Source organism: Leishmania donovani, chromosome 5 (genome assembly GCF_000227135.1).
Source record: "Leishmania donovani BPK282A1 complete genome, chromosome 5".
NCBI classification, from domain to species: domain Eukaryota; phylum Euglenozoa; class Kinetoplastea; order Trypanosomatida; family Trypanosomatidae; genus Leishmania; species Leishmania donovani.
In genome coordinates this window covers 430,269-449,040 of record NC_018232.1, presented here as the reverse complement: position 1 = coordinate 449,040, position 18,772 = coordinate 430,269, and the positions used below count along the sequence as shown (strand labels likewise).

Below are 18,772 nucleotides of genomic sequence, written 5' to 3'. Positions count from 1 at the left end.
GGCTCCCGCCCGCAGGCAGGCAGCGCCGGGTGATGTGCATTCGAGCCACGCTGGCACTCTGTCTATCATGTGGATGGCACAGACGTGCTCACAGTCGCAGGTCGTTCTGAGGCATCGCTATATATACGGCCTGGCCGTCGACATCAGCAGCGACAGAGAGCTCTGATTTCGCTACACCGCAGGCAGTGGACCCTGCTGCCATCAGAAGTGGCTCGGCGCGGGCAGGGATAGGGGCTGCTTGGCTTTCACACAGAGAGTGGTGCGTACTGGACCCTGGATACCACGATGAGGGGTAACCCTGTCATCAGGGGGCACGGTGAGTATACCTTTACTAAAAGCAAAGAAATGGAGGGTATAAAAGCTAGGGATGACGGCTGGACGTGAGTGTATTCACGTGGTAATGTCGGCTATACGGGCTGGAATCCGTGGAGCAAGAGACGAATAGAGAAAAGGGCAAAGGCAGCAAACGAGCCAAGAGGCAACCGCAACACGTCTTGGCTTCTTTTCAGGCGTACCTCTGAGCGTGCGAATGGTGGCCAGGAGAAAAGAGAGATAAGGGGTTGGTCGGGAAAGACGGTGCAGGGGAGGCAGAAGAGGGGTGGGGAGAGTAACGAAGAAGTCATGGGGGTTAAGGAGAGTATCGCGGCAGCGACATGCGAAGGGCGGGGAACGCAAGGAGTCAGAGCAGAGGGCACACGTGCCCGTGGTGTCATGCTCTCTGAGCAGTTGTGCGTTCTGCGGATGTTTCTCTGGTTACCTTCTTGACCCTTGTTCACATATAAGACGGCATACACAAGTCCTCCCATCCACCCACTTATCGGCCTCTCGTTCGACAGCGCACATCACGCACACACAGGTTGGTTCTGCGATACGAAAAGGCCGCGTGGAGAACACGTATTGTCGTAGAGAGAGGACAGGGCGGGGATGAGACGTAATCAGTGGAGAGAGGGAGGCTCATTTGTGTTTGGGGTGTTTGGGGGTAGAGCGTCAACTGTGCACATAAGTCATCATGACGAAGGGGAAACAGGGATCAAACAATACGACAACGAAAGGAAGTAAAGATCAGATGGCTAACCGGAAGGGCAGGATGACGGAGGTGGACGTCAGTCTTCTTGCGTGTGGGTGTAGGGAGGTAGGGGGAGGAAGGGGTGTGAGCCTGGACAGGGAGAGCCAGTCGATCGTCTTATCATTGATGAATGTGCTGTCCCCTTGTCCTCTTTTTCCCACTCCCCTCCTCCTGCTCTTCTCCCCCGCACGTCTCGCCGCTCTTCCCTTCCTTCACAACAGCTGCCCCTCGCCTACAACCCTCAACGCCGCCTTCGCTTTCCGCCGTTCGTCTCGTTTTCCTTGGGCGCATCTTTTCTTCTTGATTTGTGTCTTGGCTTTTGGCCCTGTGCAGTGCCCTGCGTGCGGTGTGCGAAGGCAGAATGCCCCCGGCCCGCTGATTATGCCTGTTCGCTTTGCTGCCGCTCGAGCTCCCTACTCCCTTTCCTCTCGTTCTTTCCTCCGCTCGTATGCCTACTGCCACAGTGCCAAGCATCGCCATCCCGCTCTCTGGCACGCACACGCACACACACACAGAGAGAGGGAGAGAGAGCGGGAGACGAACGCGAGGCCATAATCCAAATCAACGAAGCGACCAAAGAGAAGGCGAAACGAAGAGAGGCAGACAGGGGGGAAGGGGGAGAGAGGGAGGGCACATGAGGTGGAAAAGAGAGACGAAAAAGAGGGCAATAATGTGTTTGGGTGGTGTGGTGGCGAACGATATCTCTAAAACCTCTTTCGATCCTGGTAGGACAAAAAAGAAAGTGGCACACAAGCGCCACATGCAATTTGGCGTCTCACAAGCACGCACAGATTATGAATACACACACCAACGTCCATGCACGCGACAACGAGACTGCAAAAATGTTTTAGATGCATTTCGCTTGAAAGACGAAGAGAGAATGGGAGGAGAGGGTTAAAAGAATGGTGACACACGCGCAGGGTTTGAACAAGCGAGCCCACGAGAGAACGTGAGATGTGTGGAAGGGGAAAAAGGCAATGAGGACAGCAGACAGATCAAAGAATAATAAAAGAAAGTTACCACGCTCGACAAGAACAGCAAAGAGACATCACCTTTTGTTCTCTCTCTTTCAGACGTGTCCATTCTGCCACCACCAGCACGTCAGCAAGGAGACGCGCACACAGCCACAGCTCACCACCCACCGCTGTAGCAAAAATACAGCTAAATCCTCGTCGTCATGGACGCACCGTCCAGCCGTCAAATCAGGTCATGCGTTGTACGGGCTCCTCTCATCCTTCCTCGTCCCTTCTCGCGTCCGTGCGGCGCCACCAGCGCAGCAAGGCCCCGGGCTGACTGCATGCCCTGATTTCAGCGGCTCAGGTGGCAGGGACCTGCTCGAGTGCGGAGACAGTGACGTCTTGCGTGCACGTAACAAGGGGTGGTCTAGGTGCATGTCGGATGGGCCCGAGAGGGAAGTTGGCCAGCCTCATGCCAGGCCCTCTGGAGACGCTGCGCTCCGCCTGTGTGCCATGCTTCTCCCTCAGTCGCCCAAAGCCGCGGCACTCCACAATGTGGTGAGGTGGCTCTCCACATGAGGGTGTGAAGGACCTCGTTGGTGCAACTCGGGGTGCTCTCGCCATGCTTCCGGCATGTGCGCCTCATCAGCCCATCCGGCCGGACGTAGAAGACGCCGCATGCTTCGCACACATGCACTTTGGGGATGATTGGTATAGATCTCTTTGCGCCTTTTCCGCCCATCAGTCGTGCTCCTCGGGCCTCTGCATTCCTTGTTTGGTGGTGACACACCATGCCAGCGATGCTTGACAGTCCTCGCATTTTTGCATCCTGGGATCTGCTCCAGGATGAGGTTTTAGCCTGGGGGCTCGTGCTTTTCATTTTCCGCTTCCATTGATGCCATGGGGAGCATGTTTGGATGGCTTGTCCGCGTGTGCCGTGACAGGTGGGACGCCACCATGAGTCTACGTTGCAGCAAGGGTATTCCGCTTTCTCCTGAATCCGCACGCCTTTGACAGGCGTGGGTGTGTCAAGTGGAAGGGGCCTGTGAATGAGCAGGTGCGAATGCACAGAGAGCTTATAGCTTGTCGTTTGGAGGGGCACGGTGAGCAGCCTTAGCCACCCGGCAGGGGAAGCCCATGCAGCGCAGGGTGAGACGTGCGTGACCAGGTCACTGCGTGCAAGGTTGAAGCGTGCGACGAGGTGTGCAGTGAGCTTCAAGAGGCCTGTCGATCTAGCGTAGCGTATGAAGCACAGCATCAGGTGGGCTACCTTCACAGCAAACGCAGGCAAGGCAAAGGCTCTGGCAGGGGTAGAAGTGCCATAGTCCTAGCGGCGCAAGAATAAAAGGAAAAAAACGAATAAATAAATAAATAAATATATATATATATATATATATAACGAAAGAAAAAATAGAAATCAGAAAGAACGGAAGTATCGGGCAGGGCATGAAGAAAAAAAAATAAAATATATATGAAATGGAGAAATAATTAATCACATGGGCTGCTTGGGAAAATAGATAATGGAAGAGAGATGAAAAGGGGAAGAGAAAGGTGGTGCTGGAAGGAGAACCAGAAGAAAAAAAGAATGAAGAGGGGGAAAAGTATATGGCACCGCATCCGTTATATTGCTTCCTCTCTTCGATCAGGTCATTCTTCAACTTCAAAAAAAATGGAGGCGTCGTCTTCCTGGATGTAATAATATTATTGTATTCTATTCGTAACCTCTGTGATTTTCTCATCTTGAAAACTGAAAAGATAGGTAGGTTTGTGACTGCGAACGTGATTCAAATCGCTCAAACTCTTCACGCGACCTCCTGACTTTCAGCTGACCGAACAATAAAGACAAATACAAAGCAAAGTAGGAGACGGAGACATTTTTTTCGTAAGTGCAAACACACGAAATTGATGAATACTGTAAGCAGTTGTAAAACACGGAAAGTAGTAGAGAAAGCTTTGTAAAACTGTTCCCATACCTCGAAAAGGGGGTCGAGACCAAAAAAGAGAGAAAAAAGAGCGAAACTAGGAGAAAGAAGGAAAGGCAAAAAGATAAAGCAGCAGTGCATAAACAAAAGTAAATGCGGACGATGATGAATCAAATATATATATATATATTAAGGAGCAATTAGCTGCTTATATTGGTCTACCATAATTTTTTTTCTTCTTGATTTATGAAATTCGTAATCAGGAAATGAGGAAAAACAAAGCATGCAAAGCAAAACTCGAAACGAATGGCCAGAAATGAGTGAAAAGCTTGGATAAAGTCACCGCAGTTGATGATCCACCGGCTGCATAGAGGAGAAAGTGCGGAAAATGCACATAAAAGGGTTTAAATCGACGATTTAGGCGAGAGGTAATTTCATGGTTTTATTTGCTTTCCTTCTCGCTCTTCTCCTTGCCCTCCTTTTCTGTTTCACTGCGCTCTCCTTGCCTTTTGACTTCGCGGCAGTACTAGATATTATTTTGTTGTTCTTGCTGCTTTGGTGTATGCACATAAGCCTAAACGATGCAGAGTCGTTCCTCTCCATGCACAGCAACAGTGGCAGCAAAGACGCTGCGAAATAAACTCAAAAGTGCCTCGCACATTCTGCTTTCCTCTGCCTAACTTTGCTATGTGCATGTCAACTCGCCCTTTTTTTTCTTGAACAAGCGGCAAAAGTGACGCTGAGAAACAAAAAGGAAAAATCAACGCATAAATGCAAAATAAATAAAGAGAAGGTGAGCGTATAAATATCTTTTTTCGGGAGGAAAGGGGTAAAATAAAGCTTAACTCAAAGTACAATTCACAGTACAGTGCAAGAACGATCAAGCTGAGCTCGCCCAGACAGCACATGTCTCTAGTCCTCAGAAGACCAAGGAAGCAACAGCGACAACCAGGCCAACCACGGCCGTAGTCATCGTAATCATCTGCGCGCCGTTGCCAGTGGGCGGAGCCGGGCAGTAAGACAGGGAAGCGGAGTTGCAAGAACGAAAGCAGTTGGAGACAGTGCCAGCATCCATGGCCTTGGCAGCAGCCACCAGGTTCGATTTGGAGTCCCACGAGCTGGGCATGCAACCGCATAGCTTGTTGCCGGTGATGTCGAGCTTCAGGGAAGCTGGGAAGGTGGACCAGGATGAGGCAAACGGGCCGCGCATGTTGTTATTCGTGAAAATGGCCTGTGAAAGCATCGGCATGCTAGAAGCGTTCCAGTTGGGCAGGCCGTAGCAGAAGTATGAGTTCGAGAAGTCGACAGACACCAAGGTAGCGAGGCTGCCGAGCTCATCAGGAATCCGGCCGCTCATCCGCGTTCTGCTAAAATCCAGGCGAGTCAGCCGGGTGATGCGCGACCACGACGCAGGGATAGTGCCGGTGAAGCGAGCCTTGCCTCTGACGGAGATGCTGGTGATCTGAAGCTCATTGCCGTCGATGGAGCTGTCAACCTCAGGGAGGGTGCCGATGAAGTTGAATCCAGTGGACGTCACGCCATCCAGACGAATGTTGATGGAGTTGGTGGCAGAAACGCACTCAATGCCAGCGCGAGAGCAAATGTTCGGGTTCAACCAAATGATCTGCAGGTTTGGAATAGACTTAATCCACATCTTCAGCCACGCCTGTGTGGCAGCATTGACAGTAATGGTGTCAGCAGAGCTTGGCGCAGCCACCACAAGTAGAAGAGCCACGGCAGCCGTTCCGATGAGGGAAAACAGAGAGAAAGCCATTTTCGGAAAAAAAAAAAAATAGAAGCCGCCAGGCGAGGGAAAAAAAAAGAGATGCAAAAGCAACACTGCAATGTGAAAACAGTGAGAGTGAAAGACTATAAGCTACAAGCACAGCTAGAAAAAAGGTTACTTGAGGAATTTTTGAGTGGGCACAACTGTGCAGCAAATAATTGGCTGAGGCCACCATTTTTGTTGCAATAAGAATAGATAAAGGAGAAAAAGGTGTCAAAAAAGCGGTGAACAGTTGGCGATATAAGAGGAAAACACATGTGATGCCTAAATTCAAAATGTCCCTTTTCTATCTGCTCATTTCTTTCTTTTGTCTGTGTGTAAGTGTTTTTCGTTAGTACCATTATTGCTGTTAATACCCTTACCATTTGAAGAGTCCCCTGATGACAGGGTTACACCTCATCGTGGTATCCAGGGTCCAGTACGCACCACTCTCTGTGTGAAAGCCAAGCAGCCCCTATCCCTGCCCGCGCCGAGCCACTTCTGATGGCAGCAGGGTCCACTGCCTGCGGCGTAGCGAAATCAGAGCTCTCTGTCGCTGCTGATGTCGACGGCCAGGCCGTATATATAGCGATGCCTCAGAACGACCTGCGACTGTGAGCACGTCTGTGCCATCCACATGATAGACAGAGTGCCAGCGTGGCTCGAATGCACCTCACTCGGCGCTGCCTGCCTGCGGGCGGGAGCCTAGCTCACCCCGAGCGATTCAGCGCATGGCGACCTGCTGTGCGGGGGGGGGAGCTTCAGGCGGAAGCCATGCTCAGGTGACGGGGTCGGCATTGCCCTAACACGTGTTTCCCTCTGCTTTGCCCCACGCAACGGGGCCTGTGACAGGCCGCGGTGGAGCCGAGCTGGAGTCATGCTGTGCGGCAGAATGCGGACGGTAAAAGGAAAAACTAGATTTGTGTGGAAGGGGTGCTTGATGGACTCTCATCTGGACTGAGCTAGGGACGTGAAGTTCTCAGTTGTTTGAAATCAGGGAGCTTAATGCCCATATCTGGTTGACTGTCCGAATCAGCCACAAACAGAAGAGTCTACAATTACTTGAATACAATGTGCAGCGAAAGGTGTAGGTGATCTAATAGCATAATCTGTCATTCAACGGGCAAGCACTGCTACGTGAAAAGGGGCCATTTTTGCAAGAGAAAAGAAGGAGGCACATGAAGGATTTACTATTACCAGCTCATGCAACAGAACGGAGGCTAAAAGTTACTCGAGAAATCGCGAGGCTTTCCAGCAAAACAAAAGAGAGCCTGCGCTATCGAGTGCGCAAGAGGAAACTAAAAAGGTGAGGACTTTACTATCCTTGTTTTGAAAAGAAAAATGCCCTCTTCACACGCGAGAAGAGGCTTTCAAACAAGCATCAAGACGATAAGCTTTGGGCGCATGGCGGGAAAATAAAGAGGGTTTGCCGCGCGCGGCCACCAAATTATCAATGCCAGCTTGCGGCATAAAAGAAACAGAGTGTTGCTTGAGAATTTGAAAGACGTGCATCGCACAAGATGTGTTGCATACACGGCACTGAAAAGCTCTCCTCTTCAGCTGTCCAAACCTGAAGAGGCGTCTAAGTTACGTTGTCCAGCTGATCTGCGAAGCTGCGCATGCTAAAACAATGAGGCCCTCTTGATTTAATCAGAATGCATGACGGCGTACAGCCACAAACACCACTGCCTGCTGAATAATCATTTTAGTTGGGGCACAACACACCGTAAGGCTTTCTTTCGACGCAGGCACCGGCTGGAGTCCGCTGTCTTGATACAGCTGAGCTACGAGCAAACAGGGGGTGTCGCCAAATATCTTTGAGGGGCACGGTTTCTTTATAAAGAACCACTCAGTTTGACTCCCCTCTGCACCCGTGCGCCCCTCTCAGGCGCATCTTCCCTAAAAGCACAAACAAGGGGGGAGCACACCATGATAGTTCTAAAAAAAAGGTGAAAAAGCGCGCCACTCATTACACGGAAGTTTCTGTCTCGCCTTCTCATCGCTCGTGAGAGAGCTCCTTCTGCGCGCAGCGGCTGTCCACCTTGCTGTGCCGCAACGATGGCTGGCGGCAGCCCTGAGCGAAAAACCAAAGCAGAATGGACAGATTTGGGAGACTTGCCGGGGTTTTTCAGGGCGGCTGCGCCGTTTCTCCTGCTCTGAAAGCTCATCATCATGAGTCCCTCTGTCATGCGGTACGCCCAGTCATCGTTTTACAACAACTGCAGTCCTTCTGCGTGCGCGTTATTCGTCGCTTTGTCAATGCCACTTGCCCCACGCCCCTTCTATAACTGAATCTCCTTCCTTTTTTTTCTCCCCAGGTTTCCTTTGGTTTTCGTTTGAACCCTTCAGCACTTCCATACCCAAGACTCCTAGGTCCATGTTCTCCAATCTTGACGAGGAGAAAAAGGCGCGCTTGAGGGAAAGAATTCTTCAAGCCGCTGCCGCGCCTCCTTCAGCCGCCACGCCGGCAAGGTCCAACAGTGGCAGCGACGGTGAGCAAGAAGTGCCACCGCAGCACACTGAGAGCACGAAGCACGCGTCTGAGCAGCTAGCGATCAATGCCAAAAGCACCGACATTGACATTGCCAACATTCGGCTCTTCACCCTTGATGAGCTCGACCTTAATCAGCTCACCGAGTGCAAGACTCTCTCTCTGCGCAAGAATCTCATTCATGAGCTCTCTGCTTTCCCGCAACACTTGGCCGGGCGGCTTGTTGAACTAGATTTGTTTGACAACAAGATCAGGAAGGTGCGCGACTTTTTTGACTCGGCAATGGTGCCAGACCCCGAAAGTGGATCTCTCTCGAAGAAGGCAGTCCCGCACGCGTTTTACTCTCTCACCAAGCTTGATTTGAGCTACAATCAGCTACGCAAGATCACGGGCCTAGATTCTCTAGGCTCGACGCTTAAGGAGCTGTACTTGGTGGAGAACAAAATCAAAGTCATCGAAGGACTCGATAGCTTCGTCCACCTCGAGCTTCTCGAACTTGGCGGCAACCGCATTCGCGAAATCGGATCTGGCCTCTCTAACCTGCGGTCTTTACAGAGCCTCTGGCTTGGCAAAAACAAGATCCACAGTATTGGCGACTCCCTTCACAATCTTCGCGAGCTTCGGAAGCTTAGCCTTCAAGCGAATCGGCTGGCATCCATTACCGAAGAGGCGTTCAAGGAAGGCTGCAACCCGTATCTCACCGAGCTTTACCTGTCAGAAAACGGCATTAGTACCATCGAGAACCTGCCTCTGCACTCTCTTCACCTGCTTGATTTCAGCTTCAATCCCATTTCTACAATCAACGAAGCTGTCATCAACCCCACCAACATGCCTGAACTGGAAGAATTTTGGTTGACTGACGGAAACATCAACGACTGGGGCGAGGTCAAGAAGTTCTGTGGGTTTGCAAACACCCTCCGGACCATTTATGTGGAGCGCAATCCTATCGAGCAGGATAAGCGCTATCGGGATAAGGTTTACATGAACCTGCCATTTGTGACACAAATTGACTCGTGGCCGGTTGTCAACAAAGGCAACCTCGAGGCTGATCGCTTGATTCAGCGGAGAGCATCGTAGAGGCATGCATCTTTTTTGTCATTTTTTTTTTTCGCTTCGAAGAGTCCCCTGATGACAGGGTTACACCTCATCGTGGTATCCAGGGTCCAGTACGCACCACTCTCTGTGTGAAAGCCAAGCAGCCCCTATCCCTGCCCGCGCCGAGCCACTTCTGATGGCAGCAGGGTCCACTGCCTGCGGCGTAGCGAAATCAGAGCTCTCTGTCGCTGCTGATGTCGACGGCCAGGCCGTATATATAGCGATGCCTCAGAACGACCTGCGACTGTGAGCACGTCTGTGCCATCCACATGATAGACAGAGTGCCAGCGTGGCTCGAATGCACCTCACCCGGCGCTGCCTGCCTGCGGGCGGGAGCCTAGCTCACCCCGAGCGATTCAGCGCATGGCGACCTGCTGTGCGGGGGGGAGCTTCAGGCGGAAGCCATGCTCAGGTGACGGGGTCGGCATTGCCCTAACACGTGTTTCCCTCTGCTTTGCCCCACGCAACGGGGCCTGTGACAGGCCGCGGTGGAGCCGAGCTGGAGTCATGCTGTGCGGCAGAATAGGGATGCTGAGGGAAAAAGAAATGCTTCAAAGAGTAGACTGTTATTCCCGTTGAAGCTTGTGTATTCTTGTACCCCTTACACTAGGAAGCCCATTTTAGGAAAAAGAAGCTTTTGTGGTATAGAGGTCTGCGTGCCTTTCTCAGACGTGAACATCTTTTTGAGTGCACGCCTGATCCGCGCGTGATTATAATAGGGTCCGTGCCGCTTTTCTGTTGCTCGTAGATTTGTAGGCTAAATGTCTTCTGTCTGATGACTTTAGCTGATGTATTTTGCTGTGTGCAGTCGATGAAGTCCCCAATGCAACTTCTTAGTTTCTGTCAATATTTTTTCCCCTTCCGTGAAGCTGATTCTCATTATCTCACGTAGCTGCGCATTATCGCTTATTATTCTGTCCTGCTCATCGAAGAGGCGCTGTGATCATGCAACAGGTGCACCCGGATATCAAAAAGCTCAACGATCTTCTGAGGCCGATTCTGAAAGAGCTTCAGGAGATGGGCGACAAGAAGGGCAAGCTCATTGAAGCCCGCCGTCAGCTTGGCGGGCAAAAGAACGAGAATGAACTAGTGCGTGATGAGCTGAACAGGCTGGAGCCCGACGCTACAGTTTACAAGCTTATCGGTCCTGCCCTGGTTCCGCAGGACCAGAGCGATGCCAAGACAATCATCGGCAACCGCCTGGACTACATCAACGGCGAAATCAAGCGCAGTGACACCAGCATCGCTGAGCTAGATAGAAAGGAGGCGGAGCTGCAGAAGAAGGCCCAAGAGCTGTACCGGAAGATGCAGGAGCGCCAGGCGCAGCTTATCCAGCAACAACAGCAGCAATAGCGTCGTTGCTCGGAGGTCTTCACCGACGCACAAAACGACTCTTCGCTCATGAGGTCATAGATTTCAACCCTCGCCCTTTTTCTTCTGTATAATGCTCGGTAAGGTAATTCAAGAAAATCAAAACACCTTTGTGTGTGTGTGTGTGTGTGTGTGTGTGTGTGTGTGTGTCAGCACTTGATCAGTGTTGTGTGTCAGCCAGAGCAGTAGTAGCGGCTAGTGGACGAGAGGATTTAGTGCTGGAAGCGCCAAATTGATTGAACAGCTCTTTTAGTGGCACGGTCCACCTACCCCAATGCATAATGCATCCGCAATGCACGCCTGCTGGAATACTTCCACCCTCTAGTTCTCTCTTTTTCTTTGTTTCCCAAACTGGTTCTCCTTGCGTCCCCAGATCGAGGATGAGCAACAAGAAGCAAACGTGGGCCAACGCCCACTCGCAGCTGTGGACGTCGTCTGTTGCGCGCTCGGCCGGGTCCAGGACCCAATCGGAGGTGTCCAGCATTGCTTCCACAAATAGAGATAGATCGCTTCTAGACGACGCTGATGGGTACCACCAACCTCCGAGCAATGTATGTCCCCAAGAGCTACGCCATCAGGCCTATCAACCAAACGATAAAACGCTCGCTCAAGTTTCTGACATCCTTGAGAGCTACGGCGCAATCGCGTGCGACGCCGACATTCCAGCTGTTCTGCTCGAAGTGGTGAAGGAGCTGGAACGCGAAAAGCGGGACAACAACTTCAAGGACCTGCTCCTGCGAGAGTACAGTGACACTGTGCAGCGCCGCTTTGGTCTCTACGGTGAAGAGTCGCCACCGTCTATTGCAGAGGTCTCCGCACGGTTACGAGATGGCGCACCAGCCCGCCCTGTGGCCGCCCCAAATCCTGCTTGGCTGGAGCAGCCGCTGAACGAACTGTGGCGCACTGTTTGCGACGGCATGCAAGCCTGCTTTGAGAAGAACGCGGACCTCTCGGCCCCGGTGCTGCTGCCGGAGGCAAGAAGGACAAAGGCAAACGTTTCGCAGCTTCTTCACACCAGTTGTGGTGTGCTCACGCAGCTCGCTAAAGAGTACACCACTGCAAAGGCTGCTGTTATGAAAAAAATGGAGAGCACTGTTGCCGCAAGCCAGAGCTTCCGTCAACTTACACTCTCGGCCGCGCTTTCTGAGCTGGAGGCCCAGCAGGAGCTGAAGGGAAGTGCATCAGAGGATGGTGGGGCTTCTGCCATGGGTGGCTCACACACCGTGGGAAGCGCACTGCAGTCCCTCATTGATGTGGTTCCGGCCTCTCTACAGATTCACTTTAACTTGCAAGTGCCGGAGGCACCCGTGCTGACGCGATGCAGCAACCTCACCGAGCTGATACGCTTCCTTCTCTCTGAGTACCTATCGATGGAGCGCTACATGGAAATGGTCGAGGCGGAGAGGCAGAGGCTGGCGGAGGTGTTCTATCTTCCGTCGTCCAAAGCCGACGCGAACGGCGACCTACAGCTGGGCGAAGCCTTGTCTCGCTCACTTCGATCCCTGCAAGAGACCGTCACTTCTGTTGTGGCATTCCCGCACCACATTTCAGAGGAAGAGATGGCGCTGCGCCACTCATCGGCACAAGCAGTCGAAGAGCTGGCGCAGCTTCTTGTCGACGCACGGCGGGGCGGGAGTGTGTCTGGCAGCTGTACGCCGCACAGCGTTGCGGCTGTGCGGGTGGAACCGCCGACGCGAAACCTGCTGGAGATGGTTGAACTGGTCAAGTCACGCTTTGCCACCGTTACGGCCCAGCAGCAGCGAAGGGAGCTAGCCGGGGCGCAGGGCCGTGTGGGGCTCGCCCACATGGAGGAGTCGATGACGAAGCACGGCAAACATGTTGTACAGCTGCTCCGGGACCTGTGTGTTGCGCAGGAGGACGCCGCGGCAGACAGCGAGGTGTCAGAGCAGCTGCTGGTTGAAGTGATGGGCAACGTCGATCTAGAGCGCAACCTCACCCCCGCAAAGCTGGATCACTTCTTGAGCGACGTAGTGGAGCGGCTGCGCATGGTGAAAACGAAGTATCAGCGGGCGTTGAACGCCGCTGCCGCCGGAAAGGCGCGCGCGGAAGCGGCGTCGCAGAAGAGTACGGGGCTGCAGAAACGGCTGCAGAAGGTGGCTGCCGCGGTGGAACGCATTGGCAGAGACGGTCTCGGCCTCACCTTCCCCTCCACCCCAGCGGCTAGTGGCATAGGGTCTGCCGGCGAGGCGAACGACGCTGGCAAAGGACGCGACGATGCAGAGGATGGCCGCCGCGGCAACGGCGTCAGCGCGCTCCGTCGCCTCAATCTTCGACCCGCCCTGGAGCCCTCGACCGCCACCAAGACCTCTTCTCTGACGACCACGAAAGACGGCACGGCGAACGAAGCCAACACACCTGGCGCAGCGGTCACAGAGCATAACGTCTTAGAGGCACTGCAGCTGGTTGCGTCCCGCATCGGGACGAGCGGTGAGGTGCGTGACTGGGCCGTGGTGCAAGAAGAGCTGGCGCAGTTGCGCGCTGGCAAGGCGCGGTGGAAGGCAGATACCTCGGCGTTCCACGAGGCCATGGCAATGTTGATGCAACGACTTGCGAAAAACGGTCAAATGGTGAAGCAGACCCTGTTCCTCATGGGCACAGATGAATCAGCTGAAGACGAGCTGGTGGAGGAGGTGCTGCAACGCGGCAGCGAGGAAGAGCTGGATAGCCTCTCCGCAGAGGCGATGGAGTACGTGGAGCGCAGCCTAGCGGAGCTCTTGCAGAAGTACAACCGGTGGGCCCAGCGGCTGTTGCAGACGACTGAGGACCATCTCTACACACAGAGGAAGATTGTGAAATACTTTGCTGCAGTGTGCCGCTTCTTCTCGTCGCAGAGCCGCGCAGCAGCAGAAGCCCCAGCAGAGGACATACCAGAGGACAACCTTTATGACATAGACTCGTGCCTCATGCGAGCGGCTGACATCATCCTGCCCTCCCTTGACGCCGCCATTCAAGCCGCCGCGCAGGAACAATGCCCCGCCCCCGCCACGGCGACGCCCGACGCGTCAGCCACCTTGCCTCCGCTGGCGCCTTCTTCCGAAGACGCGGCCACGAGCGGCGCAACATCGCGACAAGAGACGCTGGTCCAGCTTGCCCGTGACTCCACTGCTGCTGCGACTGGTGGCGTTCTTCCGTACGACCACCGCATCGCGCGGCTGTACGAAACGGTGGCACGTCTCTACACAGCCGTCACGTCGCTGCTGCAGGTTCACTACTTGTGCATCCCCTCCGCGTCGCGGCGGCGCAGCTCGGGTGAGACGGAACTGATGTTCGACGGCGACGCCAACGATGACGGATTTGTGGACATCGACCTCGATCGTCTCATCCGCGTGTCGCAGCAGCGGAGTGCGGCAGCCAGTGCACCCCCCGCCGCCGCTCGCAGGGATGGCGTCGAGCGGGAGCGGTTCAGTAAGGAGGGACACGGAGGCCACTCAGCAGGGAAGACGCCCACGCCGTCGCCGCCGAGCACCATTGCCGCAAACAACGACCTGATACTTCGTGTCACCTACCAGAACATGGAAGTGCTGCAGGACACACTGAAACGCTTCAGCGCCAACCATAAGATGGCCGCTATCGTGCTTCAGAAGGACGTCGACACCATGCAGCAGCTGCTGGCGGGCATGTTGGAGAGGTACAGCGAGGTGGACATGGATGGCGCGTTCGGGCAGAGTCGTGAGACCCTTCACGAGCTGTACGTGACGCTGCGTGATCGCGGCCAGCGACAGAAGGGCTGCTACTTTTTCAATCGCGTTGGCGGCGAGGGAAGCTGCACGTGGGTGACGGCGCTGGAGCACCTGGCGGAAGGCTTTCGCGGTGTGGTGGATCGGCTGGTGCAGCGCACCACCCTCGCAGCGGAGTATCGCCGCCTGGTGGATGAGGTGGTAGATGTGTGCGCCATGTACATGAACTGGGCAGAGCGCCGCACTCTGCCAGCATCTCATGCCCTGCCTCCCGAGCTGCTGGCGCTCTGTGTACGGGACGGTAGCGAGGTGACCGCGAAGCCGACCGTCGCGACCATGGTGGAGGGAGGTCAGAGCAGCTATCCTGGCGGCGATGTCGAAGCGTCCACAAAGCCTGCTTCAGGGGGCACAACAACGATCAATGCCACCACCGCCACGGTTGCCGCCGCAGCAGCCCAGCGGCCCCCGAAGCCGAGTCGCACGCCTCCCCTCACCCCACGCGCTTCGAACAAGGAGCAGCAGGAGCGCCAGCAGCAGCACCAAGCTGGTCAAGAGAGGGGTGCCGTTGTGCCCACCGCTGCAACCGCTGCCGAGACGAAGATATCGCACTTCACGAACGACGGTGCGGTGCTGAAGGTGATGGCACACATGTTCCATCTCGCCCAGCTGGCTGTCGAGTCGCCGCCTGCCACAGGCAACAAAACCGGTGATGCTGCTGCTTTCGACGCGGATGCCAAGGTTCAGCAGCTCACCGAGGAGATGCAGCTCCTGCGCGAGGCCGTCGCGATTGCCGAGCACCACGTTGATGAGTTAACCGACGCAAAGCATGTGGTGGAGTTACAGCGCGATCAGGCGCAGTCGGAGGCGGCGGTGGCGCGTGCAGAGCTGCGTCGTTGGAAGCGCCAACAGCAGCAGCACGAGCAGAAACAGTGTGGGCGCACGCCTGCTGTAGCGGACGGCGCACAGGTGCACTCCCCGCCCCGATCGCCGAGAGAGGCTGCATCGACGCATCAGCCGGGCAAGACTGCTGACGGTATCGGTGCTGTAATAGACGAGGCCACGGTAAAGGAAGTGATGGAGTACATGCGTGTGTTGAGTGAGGAGCTGCAGATGGCAAAGAAACGGGTTAGCGGCAGCAGCGCCAGAGCTCACAAACTCGTGCGCTCGCCGTGCCAAACGGCATCGTCGCTGAGGACAAGCGGCGCGGTGTCAAAGGACTACGCCGATGTAGTGCGGGAAGAAGACGGCGAGGATGGCAGTGCTGCAGACGGCGACGAGGACGCTCCCTACGGTGCCCCTCATTCGCACCGTCATCGCCGTTCCTACGCGGAGTTGGCAGAACAGCTGCGGCACCAGTACGGCTCCACAGCGATCGCGCCGATGATCGTAATCGACCCGAAAACACACTCGTACAGCAACAGTCAGCGGCGGTCTGGCCACACACGCGACGGCAGCAGCGAGGCATCGCATGCGCAAAACCGCTACAGCCCCGTCAAGTACAGAGGCCCGGAGTACGACGCATGTGACCGCTACTACGCGAGGGAGCTGGCGCAGGTGCTCATCGAGGAAGGCAAGCACGCGGCACATTCTTGGCGCCGCAGAAGCATCGACGCGCGCCACCCAGCGACAACCAAGCCGGCCTTCTCCGGGTTGTCGTTTGCCCCCACCTCGCAGCGTCATCTGAGTGGAGAGTCGTCCCGAGGCGCAGCGCCACCGTCGGCTCGAGACCTGGACGTCTGTCACCTCGGTGGTAGCGGAAATAGCGCAGCTGCCGCCCCTCACCGCCGCTACCCGCCGCGTTCACTAAGCCGCGACGAGCCACTTCTCTCGCCCGGGGCTGCGGCGGCGTCCGCGAGCCTCGCTTCCCCACACGCGTACCATGCTCCGCAGCGTGCGATCTCGGTAGCAGCGGCGGCAGCGCCATCGTATCGCCTATCCCCGAAGTCCGCCACCCCTGGCGCCTGCCGGCACTCTTCCGGCAACGCCCTCTTCTCCACACCCATGGAAGCGTGCGCGCACCATCACCGGGGCCACTACGATAGCGGCGATAATCGCCCGCGCTGTGCCGACACTGAAGGCGAAGAAGTCTTTTACGACGCTGATACGCCGCGTGCGCAGACAGGATGGCGGTGGTCGACACCGTCGTGGGCAGCGCCGCAGCCGCGCCGGCGGCCCTCAGCAGCGCGCGAGCGCCTCTGCAGCCCTCACGAGCAGAGCACGAAGGCATCAATACTATCTCAGCAGCGTTGTCCCAAGGTTCACGACGGCCGCTGTGAACCCCCTGAAGATGTAGGCGAGAGCCTCGCAGCAGCGGTGCGACAGTTTGACGCCGTCACGCAACGCACAACAGCGACACCGACGCGTCGCGGCTCACAGGCAGGCAGCAGACAGGACACCCTGCATGGAAGCCCGGTCAGCGTGCCGCCGGCGTCCACCGCAGCGGCGCCGGCTTCAGAACAACAGATGAGCCGCAATGCCAATTTGCGTGCCGCGGCGCTGCGTAGCCTCGCTGAGGTTGTCTCGAAGACGGCGGTGCCGACAACTCGTCGGGCGCGATTCTGACCCCGCGCGTCAAGGCAGACCCAAAGGAAAGGATGATGTAGCGAGGGCCGCTGGTGTGTTCGTATGTGTATGAGTGAGTACCAGGGTCTCGGTAGACAGTGATGAGGAGTGGGGTGGGCACGCCTGCGGGAGGCAGGGGGCGGTGAGCGCTGCTGCTGTTGCTGCTGCCATCCTCTTCAGAGTAGATCCAATAAGAATGTAGTCCTTTGTGTCAAGGCGTATGCGTGAGTGAGTGAGCTGCTTCCTCGCCTCCCTCCCTCCCTCCCTCCCTCCCTCTGTGTGTGTGTGTGTGTGCACATCGCTGCCCTTCGTTTTCCTTGTTGCTTCTGTGCCTGCTGCCTTCACGGTGTGGTCTCCTCTTCGGCCTTCTGCGTCGAAGCGACTTCCACCGCTGCCGCTGCGGCTGCGGCCTCATCTCCTGAGCATGGCCCCCGTTGTGGCTGCCGGGTTGTCGTATTCCGTTTGCCAGTCTTACCTCGCTGCGTGCGTTGACTTGTTTTTGCCTGTCTGTGGCGATGCCTGATTCGCCGTCTTTCCACACCTCCATCTGCCTTCCTCTTGCTCAATCTCTTCGCTACTTGCACACGCGCCCCGCCACTGTACATGTACATGTGCGTGTGTGTGTGGGCGGCCTTGCACGGCTCTGTTTTTCTTTTCGCATGCATGTTTGCCTTGTGCTATTCGTTGTCATCGTGGTCTTGTCGTTGCGGCTTTGGCTTTGTTGCTGGCACACTCACTCACTCTGCCAGCATCATCCTCCCATGCTCCTCAGACTCTACACACACACCTCACCTTCCCTCTCTCTCTCTCTCATGCATTTACGCGTTGGTGTGTGTGTGTGTGTGTTAGTGAGGTGACGAGCAACGGAGCGAGAGAGTGACTACCTGCCACACATACATATGCGCTTGTTTGGCGTACGAGTTAGAGCACCCTCCTCCTGTTAAACGCCCTCTTGCTTCCTCACATATGTTGCTCGTCGGGTCACTGTTTGACCGCACGCATGTGTGTATGTATATGTATGCATATGCGTCCCTTTGCTTCTGTAAAGGCGATGTGTCGCCTCCGATTCCCATGTGCAACGACAGGCGCAAACACAAATGTTTGAAAGCCATCCATCGAGGCACACAGGCACAGGTCGGCACATATATATATATATTATACGTGTGTGTGTGTGTGTGTATGTGTATGTGTATGTGGTGAACGAATGCCTTTTGGCTCGGATGGGAGAGAGGGGGTGGGGGCCTTTCGCTTTCAGCCACCCCTCCCTCTCTCTGTGGCCGCTTGTTATGGTCGTTGGCCACCACTATCATCACCAGTCTCCGTCCATCTCTGCCCCCTTCTTCACACGCCCCCATATCTCTATCTTCTCACTGGTACGCACACCGATATTGTTATGGGCGCGCACAACAACGCCGCCGCGCGTGATGTCTCCCTCCCTCTTTTCACCTTCCGCACTCGTAGTCGTCCTTTTCTCGAAAGCGGTGCGGCTTGGCATCAGCGTGCTGTTTTTCTGTCGCACAGCGCGCATTGTGGTGCACGCCATCACCGTGTGCGTGTGTGTGTGTGTGTTCGCGGTTTGCCCTCTTCGCTCCTGCTGTTGCTGTTTCTTGCTGACTTGCGTTGTAGTGTGCATCCGACTCTCCGACCGCAGAGACATCATTCCCTCTGTATCAGCTTCTCTTTTTCCCTTGAAGATGCGTCGATCAGCACTGCGTGGTGCGGCCCGCGGAAACGACGGTGGCGCGATTTGCCGCCGCTACCGTGACACCTGTCTGTGCGTCGTGACGTCCCTCACCCCATCAGTGCAGGGCGGTGGGAGCACCTCAGTCGTCGCCTCTTCTTCCTC

The 18,772-nt window shown here is 55.5% G+C and overlaps 4 protein-coding genes across 4 annotated transcripts; 3 read left to right on the top strand and 1 right to left on the bottom strand.

Moving 5' to 3' along the window:
• Window positions 1-4,863: 4,863 nt before the first annotated feature.
• LDBPK_051210 (surface antigen-like protein) lies at window positions 4,864-5,718 on the bottom strand (the record flags this gene model as incomplete). The annotated part of the gene is made up of 1 exon (XM_003858260.1): window positions 4,864-5,718. One exon carries the CDS (start codon window positions 5,716-5,718, stop codon window positions 4,864-4,866), a length of 855 nt encoding a protein of 284 aa, XP_003858308.1.
• Window positions 5,719-8,086: 2,368 nt separating this feature from the next.
• LDBPK_051200 (protein phosphatase type 1 regulator-like protein) lies at window positions 8,087-9,277 on the top strand (the record flags this gene model as incomplete). The annotated part of the gene is made up of 1 exon (XM_003858259.1): window positions 8,087-9,277. One exon carries the CDS (start codon window positions 8,087-8,089, stop codon window positions 9,275-9,277), a length of 1,191 nt encoding a protein of 396 aa, XP_003858307.1.
• A 963-nt stretch (window positions 9,278-10,240) lies between these two features.
• LDBPK_051190 (prefoldin subunit, putative) lies at window positions 10,241-10,648 on the top strand (the record flags this gene model as incomplete). The annotated part of the gene is made up of 1 exon (XM_003858258.1): window positions 10,241-10,648. One exon carries the CDS (start codon window positions 10,241-10,243, stop codon window positions 10,646-10,648), a length of 408 nt encoding a protein of 135 aa, XP_003858306.1.
• Window positions 10,649-11,046: 398 nt separating this feature from the next.
• LDBPK_051180 (hypothetical protein, conserved) lies at window positions 11,047-16,926 on the top strand (the record flags this gene model as incomplete). Its single annotated transcript, XM_003858257.1, has 1 exon — window positions 11,047-16,926. The coding sequence occupies one exon, from the start codon at window positions 11,047-11,049 to the stop codon at window positions 16,924-16,926; it is 5,880 nt and encodes a 1,959-aa protein (XP_003858305.1).
• Between the last annotated feature and the right edge of the window lie 1,846 nt (window positions 16,927-18,772).